At 39.8% G+C, this 10,994-nt stretch overlaps 1 protein-coding gene across 3 annotated transcripts in view; it reads right to left on the bottom strand.

Moving 5' to 3' along the window:
• Positions 1-3,990: 3,990 nt before the first annotated feature.
• Positions 3,991-10,994, bottom strand: part of CREB5 (cAMP responsive element binding protein 5) — a 361,410-nt gene continuing 354,406 nt past the window's right edge. For all 3 annotated transcript variants that reach the window (XM_030550853.1, XM_030550854.1, XM_030550855.1), the window contains one exon: positions 3,991-10,740. In XM_030550853.1, the coding sequence (XP_030406713.1) occupies positions 10,577-10,740 (164 nt within the window). In that variant the 3' untranslated portion in view covers positions 3,991-10,576. The remainder of the gene's footprint in view (positions 10,741-10,994) is intronic.

Below are 10,994 nucleotides of genomic sequence, written 5' to 3'. Positions count from 1 at the left end.
CTAGAACAGTCTAGAGGCTGCTCTAAACTACTTAGCTGGCTTGCTAAGGTTGTTGGGGGCGTGGGGGGGGGCTCTCTGCCAGGCAAGGCTGGCTGGAGCACAGCAGGGCGTGATCATACCCATCTGTCGGCACTGTGGGATAGCTGACTATGCTAGGCCCTTACCTGTTCTGTCAGGGAGGGGGTGGTTCCCCCATGCTGGAGGAATTGCCAGCCAGGGGGGATGTTTGCTTGCTAGTCCTTTTGTGCCTACTGAGCAGCAAAATGGGTCTGCCTTGCTGCAGAGATTCTGGCCTTGTGCACAGAAACTCATCTGGTGTTGCCTGCTTTCTGAGGCCACTTCTACACCCACAAGTTGGCAGATTTAACTAATTGGCCTAGAACCTTAAGCCAAGTTGCTACAAGGCATCTTTAACCTGATTTCAGGCATGGCCACACAGAAGGGTTTGTACTGATTTAACTAAATCAGTTTCTAATCTCATTTAGCTAAATGGATACTACTTATGTAGACAAGGCCTTAGCTTTAGCTCATACCCTCTCATTCTCCTGTGATAGCTTTGCATCTGATCACACCTCAGACTTACGCTGTTCATATCATCGCATGCAATGTAAGACCTACAAGCCTAACTTTTCTAAATGAGTGTGGCTATAAACACCGAGCTTTGTTGGATTGTTGTTTTTTCCCTGTAACTTTTCTCATTCATCCTGTAGTATGACATCCAAAATCATGTAAAAGCAGCAAAGAATCCTGTGGTACCTTACAGATGTTTTGGAGCATGAGCTTTCATGGGTGAATAGTGCATGCATCTGACAAAGTGGGTATTCACCCACGAAAGCTCATGCTCCAAAACGTCTGTTAGTCTATAAGGTGCCACAGGATTCTTTACTGCTTTTACATATCCAGACTAACACGGCTACCCCTCTGACACTTGAGACCATCCAAAATCATGTACCACAGTCCAGGATTGGGCTCCCAGCCCTTTTGGGCAATGCCATCATGATTTCCCCTTGCTTCTCCTCTATTTTTTGCAACTTAATATAGTTTACTTTCCTAATGGTGCTAGACAGTGAACTGGTAGTTGTAGGTTTCTTTCCACTAGTATGCCGAGGTCATTTTTCCTGCTCATTTATCCAGCTTAAAGTCACCTTGTCCTGCACTCTACTCCATTTCTGTTGAGTCCATGAATTTTGTTATTTTTCTTTTAATGTTATTTTTTTCATGTCGATCATCATTACATCAGAATTTTCTATGGAAGATGCAATTGCATCTTAGCAACTTTTGGCCCCATTTACTTCCAGATCCAGTGTCCTAACTCTTCCCTTCCTAAGTTTCTGTCATCCTCAAATTTATACTCCCAGATTTGTGGACATTCATTCGGGTATATTGTGATCAACTTATTGCCTCCTCCTACTCTGGTCTATAATCATTCATCACTGGTCTTGGGTCTCTTGAAGTCAAGTGGCATGTTGTTCCATTAATACTGCAGTTAGCAACTACATACAATATAGTTAGTCCTTTATGTTGTGCTGTACTGAATACCTTCCCAGATGGGTGCTGGTACAATTTGTATAGTGAGGTTGCCAAGATCCATTGAACCAAACTGTAAACTCTCTATATGATGGAAACCACTTCAAGCCAGAGGGTGCAGCAGCACCCCCACACCCTAGTTCCAGAACCTAGGCCTTCCTAACATTTAAATGAACAGTGGGATTTAAAGTCATCTAAATCAGCAGCTGAAGACAAGAGGGGTGTACTGTAGGGTGACCAGACAGCAAATGTGAAAAATCAGGCCAGAGGGTGGGGGGGGTAGTAGGAGCCTATAAGAAAAAGACCCGAAAATCGGGACTGTCCCGATAAAATCAGGACATCTGGTCACCCTAGTGTACTGGCACAGGCAGAGGTGTATTGAGAGGCAGACGTGACTGAAGCAGAGTACAGTGGGATGTATCTATCTTTGGCTGGTGGAACAATCTCTAGGGATCAGCTGCTGTAAATTAGAGCAGCTTGTGGCTAATCTGGTTTGCACTTAGAGTCGGCTTGGGGCTCAGCTGCCCCCCGGATCAAGGAAGGCGCAAGCAATATTGAGATTTTTTTTAAAAAGTGTAACTTTTTATTAGCTGTATGTTGCATGGCGTAACATTGAGAGATGAATCGTAACAGTGTCTAGTGCGGAACAGGAATGAATACAACACAATCTGGTTTTGGTTCTTTGAAAGAAACCAAGGATTGGGCTGTCTAGGACTGCGATTCCTTGCAATAAGTACGTCTCCTAGCTCATGTTGTCAGGTGTAAATATAATCACATTGACAGTAACTCTGGTGATGTGTCTTCATGAGAGGCCAGCTATTTTTAAAGGTATGACCCTGCTTTTTAGTAATTTGGGCACTAAACACTGCAGTCTTGCTCGACAGGCAGAGGCTAAACTGTGGCATAGAGCGCTACTTTGGGGTCAGTGCAGAACAGTCCTGCCTTGCTAGGAGCTCCAAGAGCCATTGTGCCTCTGAGTTTCTGGGGAGCACAGCCACTGTGTCATCCCTAAAGAGAGAGCAGCATGTGCCCTGCATAGTCAGTGAACTCTGAAAGCCATTGCAAAGTGCGTAGAGGTGTGCTGCATGGCCCTAATGTCTCCATGTCCCTTTTTGGGGTGGCTGGCATTGCTGGTATCAACCTTTGGAAAGAGAGAGAGAGAGAGAGAGTTGGTCTACACTATGGGGGAAAATCGATCTTAGATACACAACTTCAGCTACGTGAATAATGTAGCTGAAGTCGAAGTATCTAAGATCGAATTAGTCACCATCCTCACGGCACGGGATCGATGTCCGCGGCTCCCCGTCAATTCCGCAACTCCATTCGGGTTGGTGGAGTTATGGAATCGATATAAGCACGTTCGGGGATCAATATATCGAGTCTAGATGAGATATATCGATCCCCGAGCAATCAATTCCTACCCACCGATATGGCGGGTAGTGAAGACATACCCAGAGAGAGAGACTGCACTTGTGACTGATCCTGCACAGGGGGAGGAGGCGCCTTGTGCATGAATAGTGAGGTTGGCTCCCAGAGTTAGAACTACCTGCTGACTTTGAGATACAGCAACAGAGGATGTAAGCAAAGTCTTTTCAGACATTCAGCTCTTGAAAGAGCTTTCTCAAGTTCATTTCTTACTGGAGTTATTGCCAGGCAAGCATAGGAATTCCCCTGAAGCTGGGTTTGCTGCCGCAGAGGCAGGCTAACCCTAACTTCAAATGGTTCAGATATAAACAATTTACTTCCAAGGAAGAGTAGAGGCAGCTCATACAATTCTGCTGGAATAAGGAGCATACATATTAATTCAGGAGAAAATTCACCCCGTGCAGAAGGCTTATGCAAGGTCTAGAAACACTTTGGGTCCATTTACACAGCAACCAGACTCCTGTGGCTGGCCTGTGCCAGCTGACTTGGGCTCCCTGGGTTTGGGCTGGAGGACTGTTTCATTACTGTGTAGATGTTTGGGCTCTAGGACTCTGAAACATGGGTGGTTTCCAATGTCTATGGGCTAGCCACGGGTTTTTCTTTGCTGTGTAGCCATACTTTTTGAGGCTGAGGGTAGGCCCTCTGCACAGGACAAAAATTCAACCCTAAGACTTCATCCTACAAGGTGCTGGGTGCTCTCCTCATCATTGGGTGAAATTCACCTCTGTGTAGAGGCCCAGCATGCAGCTGTTCAGGACTGGAATCCCACACAGGGCTTACATGCAATGTCAGACTTATGCTGGGCCTCTCCATAGGGATTAATTTCTTCCACTGATGTCAGTAAATGATGAGGGGCTCAGCATGTTGCAGACTTGCATCCTTCAATAGCTCCATGCTGAGAAAGCTAAGAAATAAATGCTCTGCTGACCAATTTAGCCTATTTTCAGGCACGTTATCTTCTGATGCCCCCCATGCTGTCGCCCCTCCCCACCCATTGCCTTCCTCGCTCATATAAATGGATGCAGCAACACTCGAGGCAGTGTTTGCATTTGAGTGCTTTATTATATTGGAATTGCAGTGATATTAACATTTGTACAAATGCACAAAATCTTGTCTCTTCTACCTAGAAAGAGATGTAAAAATCTGAACTAGCTGAACAGTTTCAATGAACGCATTGTCTATTTGTAACAATAAATGTGTTCAGGACGCAACAAAAAGCGTAACATAAAATTAAACATATTAAATGCCGCAGCACGTATTTACACTTATGTACCAAAAAAAAAAAAATTCTCTCCTTCCAGTGAGGAAGGTGGTTACTTTACAGAATAAAACAAACACAAAACCTTTAGTACAATACAAACAACCTCAAGCCCAAAACTTAAAGTGACAGCACCTTTTTTTTTTTTAATATATATCTATAGACTTCCATAGTTTAGGCTTACTCCAAGCAGTGCTAAAAGTTTCTTTAAAAATCAATGTTCCTGTATAGTAACTATATTTAAAAGAAGCAACTGATCAGTGTTTAAATTGAGCAATATATGGAGGGGAAGCCCATGAATATGGATTGGGAAATACCCGGGTCCCAATCCTGAAGTTCTTACTTAGGCAATCAAAATCACTGAATTTTGCCTGAGGAAGGGCTGCAGAAATTGTATGCCTTTCGGAAGTATCTTTCTGAGCTGTGGTAAAAGTTGTCCCTGCCAGAGATCTTTTAGCAGGCTCCAGGGAGAGAGGGATGGAAAATCCATTTCCCCTCAAAATTTCCCTTTACTATCAACACTGGTTTTCCCTTTTTCTTGTTATTTTTCTTGCAATTGCTGGAAAGCTACAATTTTCAATGTGTGAAGCAGACTCAGAGGATAATATTTTGTTTAGAGATGTGACAAAAGGCCAACGTGACATTATAAAATAATACAAAGGTTTTGAAATGGTTCCGCATCATGAAACTTAACATAAGCAATGTTTAGCTTGCATTAAGACAGGGCCTACAGATCCTGTATACGAGATATTACACATTGGTCTAACTACAACTGATCATAATTATTGATTCCTAGCCAAGGAAAACCTTGGAAAGGGATCGGACTTCCCATGTAGAGAATTAATCTTTTAGCCCACGCTGCCATTTCAGCCTTACATTGTCTTTAAAGTTTGCTGAAAAGAAGTTTTGAAAGGTATGGAGGACTCACAGAAAAGAAAACAAGCCCTGGGAAGCAATTTAGCTCCAAGCATAAAGCCGGTGATAAAAACCAGATAACCACAAGCAGTAGGAAGCAGTCACACATGAACACAAATGTTATCATCTTTGGTGACTACTTCAGATGAATGAGTTTTTTTCCAAGGGAGACTTTTATTCCTTTTGTTTGTCCTTAGGTTTTAGTCTTTTATTTTTTATTTTAAAGGTGCTGTCCCCTATTAAGTTACGAGGCAACATTATATTTTATGGACTTAAAATTCAAGCACATTGTATGGCCATTGTTGTCGCTGCAGCTCAATATAGTTACCATGGGCTGGACAACAGTCAAAGGGCAGTATAATGCACAAAAGAGCCAGTCTCCTGCCATACAGTATACAGGACACTTTGATTCTTAGGACGATATAAACTATACGTAAATATATCTTTGATGCTGCCTCACCTACTTTGCATAATAAAACATTTATATGCCATCATGAAAAAGGTGTAAAGTCTAAGTCATATTGCAGATTGGATGCACTCAGCTTCTCTTAGCCGTCTTCCATTTGGGTGGGTCTGACAGACAAACGGTAGATATGCCAACAGGGAAAGCATATAAATGTATCTGGTGCAAACGTTTAAATGATTCAATCAGGGAAAGCATATAAATGTATCTGGTGCAAACGTTTAAATGATTCAATAAGGGAGAGCGAGAAAGAGAGAGCGAGAGCTAAAGTGCAATTGTAAAATAATATAAATAACTGAAATGTAGAACTGAGATATTAATTAGTCGTAACTGGTTTTGTTTTATAGGCACTGTTCAGTTTTTATTTATACAAATTAAAATAGTTTTTCTTCCCTCTCCAATAATTTTATCTGATATATAATGGAGCTTCAATGGTCTAAACTAAGCTACTCAACACTGCTTAGTAAAAGACAGAAGGGGCAATGGTAAGGCAGTATAGTGCAACTCACTATGTAATATTAGAAAAGAAGCAAGAATGGCATTAGATCTCCATTGGTGATATATATATAATCATCCTAGTAAAGACAGGCTTTCCAGTTTTATGTATTATTTCCCTTTAGCTTACCTGTGCTTTCTAAAATGAGAGAACAGCATTTTGAAAAAAAGAGGAACAAGTGTAAATTCATAACTTTTGTTGTTACAAAAAGCAAATGCTGCTTTAAAAAAAAACAATTAATCCTAAGAATTTCTGTACAATAGACTTCAGCAAACCTTTCCATCTTAGATGGACGACTTCCGCTCGAGACCCTAAAAGATTACGATACACATACACCTAGAGTAGTTTATTGCAAAACTAATATTGTAACTTTAAAAAAAACCCAGATTCCATACAAGAATACTGTTCAAATGGAATGTGTTAAAATAACATTTATTAATAAATACTTTATAAAATTCTATGTGAATACTACATTAATAGATTCCTGTTTAAGTTTTGCTTTGGTCCTCATGAATTTTCATAAATTCACTATATACTTTTTTAAAAAAAATGTGTTGTTAGCTGCTAAAAAGCACACTCTATGCTAACTAAAAGGCTGTTTCAAACACTTAATATTGTTGCTTAAAAAAATACAAATCCCCCAAAAGACAGGTTTTTGACAACAGTTACAGCTGGTTTTGTTAGTTAACAGGACAAGATCAGTTAACATGCTAAAATCCATATATACTGAGGCAAGTAATCACCTGAAATTGAACCATTGACTTTCCACTATTCAGAACATGGGCTGCATACATTTAGTTATACTGCATGAATTAACTCCAAACAGCAAGAAATTCTCTACATCCTCCTCCTCCTCATTGTCCTAGAAGCACAACATGATAGCACACAAACTACTTGTCTCCCACAGGCAGTGTTATGAATATGGCTTGCATAAATTGACTTGAGGGACGAAATGTTTGAATCACAACACAGCACTTTTGGGAAAGTATTGCATTCATCCATCGCTGGGATTTCCAACATACTCTCTTTCAGTGTCACACAGTGAGTGATGCTGTACATAGAAATGTTTAACATGTGGATGCTTCATTTTGAATGAGAAATGTGGTCAGGATAATCCATCTGTACTGTTAACTCCCATGAAATAAGGCTGGGGAGCCATATAGCTCACTGGTAGTGACGTTGATGACAGCTGCAATAGGTTGAAGAAAGACAGGTGTAACACATATCAGTCTCCAGTAGTAGCCCAGGGAAAACTAGAATTTATCCTTACATGAAACAGCACAGAAAATGGATTTAGAACACCAGAACTTAAAAACAAGCTGCTTCTGCTAAACAGGAGATGTTGTCTGGAGAAGACATAGGCCCCGTTTCTGCAGCTCTTACACATCAAAGTCTCCAGTGAGATGACTTGTAAGGACTACTTGCCCAAATAAAGGCCGCAGAGCCAGTCTCCAAAAAGCAAGTATATTTTAAGCATGATGGAAGCTCATTTGTTGAGCAATGAAAGATGAGCAGTATGGTTGGTCCTCTTACTGATATACCTAATATCAATATGCTGCATGTTGTTTTTGCCTGTGAATCTTGCACTTACAGTTACAAGAAGCAATAGCAAATAGCTTTCATCCTTTACTTATTTCCACATCACTAATAACAATTATACCTATAGGCCAATAGTATAGCGAGGAGACAGTTAATTATAATTACACATTTAGGCAAATGCATGGTTGGCTTGCCCAGTTAGCATTAAAAAAAGACATAATTGAGCTATATATAATACACATCAGTCAAACTGTCAAGTTGCTGGATTTAACAAAACTCAGGCAAGATTTTTTTTTTTTTTTCTGTCGAGGCTTTCAGTTTAACAGCTAAATATTTCAGCTGAGTCTGAACAAAAGTAAAACCAAATCTTAATTCTAGTGCAGTATAGCTCATTTGTGTTTCTAATATTATCAACAGGTCTTTTATAATGTATTTAAGTGCTATCCATGCAAAAAAAAACAAGTTAAAACTAAATTAACACTATGATGGCATTTTTGTGGGCAGGGATTGATGGTGAGGCATGAAATTTGGACCAATAATACCTCCTGTTTTTTATAATGGAGCTTCAACTGGAACTTTATGTTTAAGGCTGTATATTTGAACAAAAGTTTCCCTAGTAGCGATGAGGAAGCAAAACCATTCAGCTATTACAATTGGATTTAAAAAATGAATTACAGATTCAATATTTAAAACATTTAAAAAGTATATGTTTGCTAAAATATAATAGAAAATCCTTTATATTTGTTTTTTTCCTTAATTGTTTTGGTTCTTAGACTATATAATCAAGTCATGATTTATACTGTACACTCAAAATTTTTCTTCCAAAAATATTTGCATAAATGGAAAGAGAGTTGTTAAAGAATACTGATAAAAAGTTAACTGAGTTACCAAGATAAAAACTAATTCAGAAATGATGATTCATGATCCTTAGAGATTGCTTTCCCTTCCACAATGGGCTCTAATCACTACAGTGCTTCATGGGGGGGTGGAGGGGAAAGGCCTTCATTTGTTTGGTTGTTTCTTTAAATAAAAAACACCCTTTAAAAACTATTATTCCTCTGAAAACAATTAAATGACCTTTGAGGAAAACAACTCAGCTTGAGAATGAAGAGTGTTTATCAGTAGAGTATTTGCCAGGAGTAACATTAATTGGCTTTTCTTTTTTTTTTTTAAATGCAGTCACAAACATTTATCACAACAGAGTAAGAGCCTGGTCCTGCTCTCATTGAAGTCAATGGGATTTTTGCCACTGATTTCAGTGGGAGCAGAATCAGGTACAAACATACTTTCGTCCGACGATTCACCCACGAAAGCTCATGCTCCAAAACGTCTGTTAGTCTATAAGGTGCCACAGGATTCTTTGCAGCTAATATAACTAACTGGCTGTTATCTACAGTGCTCTTAATGGTTGATTTCCCATATGTGACTGGTACTATCTCAGGGTGAAAGTCACCTCTGTGCAGAGGGCCAGTACAAGCCTACAAGGTCTAAGCATTCAAAATTGGGCTTAATCAGGATGTAAGAAGTGCCTCGGCCTTTTGTTGGCCTTCCACATAGGGTAAATTTCATCCACAGCATATAGCAGGCTTTGGAGCATACAGCAGCTAAAAAGTGCTTTAATGTCATACTGGGACTGAGACTTAGCTAGTTAAATGAGCATAATAGCATCATTTACATGAATGGAGCTACACTGATCAATGCCAGCTAAGGATCCGTTCCACATACGTTTAAAAGATCAGCTGTGAAGAACTGGTCTTTTCCTCGTAGTTAACAGTAACCTATTCCTCACTGGTCAAACTGATTTAATGGGCTATAAATGAAATATAAATCTTAGGCTATTAGCAGCTGATGATGAAACAATGTCACTGATTTAGTGACTAGAACCTTTCTGAATTATTATATACTACATGGCTTTTCTACATTAACAGTTGGCAGTGTAAAAACCAGTTGTAATAAACAGGTGTGATTTGCTATCCTTGTACTCTGCCATGGACATTTACAACAGAAGCGTGCAAGGCTCCATCCCCCTAGCACCAGCACAGCTGGCTTTCAATCGTGCATCACCTATGGCTAAACTACTTTCACTGTTTATTAAAACACTAAATCAGGAGCATTAAACTCCTGCATATTTCTTTTTTTAAAAAGCAAAAGTTCAGTGCAGCCCAGCTGTGGGTGAAGGGCTATTGAAAGCAGTGACCATGCCAAAAGGTTTTTTTCCACAGGGAAGAGGGAGGGGAATATAGGTAAGTCTTTTCTTCTTCATTAGTATTCTCAGAAGAAAAAAGGGCGTGAAGGAGAAAGAGCCACAGAGTTTAGGGAGGGAAGATGCATGGACAATTGAAGGACAAAAGAGAGAACTTAAGTAGAAGAGGGACAATAGGGAAATGAAAGAGGAAAGCAAGACAAGTGGGCATATTACCTGGGTTTGAATTTGTTCTGATATCCATGTATTATAAAACCCTTCTTTTCTCTGAAAGAGGTTTTGAATATATAGTGGGGTTCTGATGATATTGCAAAGCTAACTTGCTTTCTCATGTGCTATCACCAGACTCCCTGAATATCTATATAACCTAATTATTCCTAGTTACTTATGTATGACTTTGGCTAAGAAGCTGCCGTTTAACAAAACTCCATGATTTTGAGGCCTCAGGCTAGACTGGTAAGAAGGAAACACAACTATGTACAGAAACATTTCCGTTTATAAACAAGTAACTGGTACCAAAAAATTGGAGAAAGCACCAAAGCATTTCCCAAGCTGATAGCATATTAATTGCATAACTCCCTTTTTGTAACTAAGTATAAAAGGCATACTTTAATAACTATAAAAATGAAAGCCAGAGTCTTCCAAGGACTGAGGAGTCTTCCAGGCTGAGTTAGTGTTGAAAATATCCTTAACACAAAGGACATTCGATTACGCTACCACTCTCCCATAGCAGTTTCTGACCAATCCGTTTTAAATAATTGGGTTCATGTCTGTTCTATGACTGGCAAGCTGACTGAGGGTGGAGCTTCCTACGACATCGCTGACGGAAGAGGAAGTTGTAATGGTATTATGCTGGATGACTTGCTGTTGTGAGCAAGCTGGGACGGGGCTTGCAGGAGGACTACTCTCAGGACCTGGGGAAAAAAGAACACACATTAAAATGATGTGTACAGTATTGCAGTACTGTTAAATAGAAGACGGACCACCAAGGATACAGTCCTGCCAACTCCAATCATTCAAAATCATGAGATTTTAACAATAGTAGATATGGAGGGCTTTTTTGTTTTGTTTGCCTTTGAAGTTTTTAGACCCTTTAAGGTTCACATTTTCAAGCTTTTCTCCATGAGGGCTAGAAACTTACTCCCTTTTAAAAACGAGAGTCATGTAA

Source organism: Gopherus evgoodei, chromosome 2 (genome assembly GCF_007399415.2).
Source record: "Gopherus evgoodei ecotype Sinaloan lineage chromosome 2, rGopEvg1_v1.p, whole genome shotgun sequence".
NCBI lineage: Eukaryota > Metazoa > Chordata > Testudines > Testudinidae > Gopherus > Gopherus evgoodei.
This window is presented reverse-complemented; position numbering and strand designations above follow the sequence as displayed.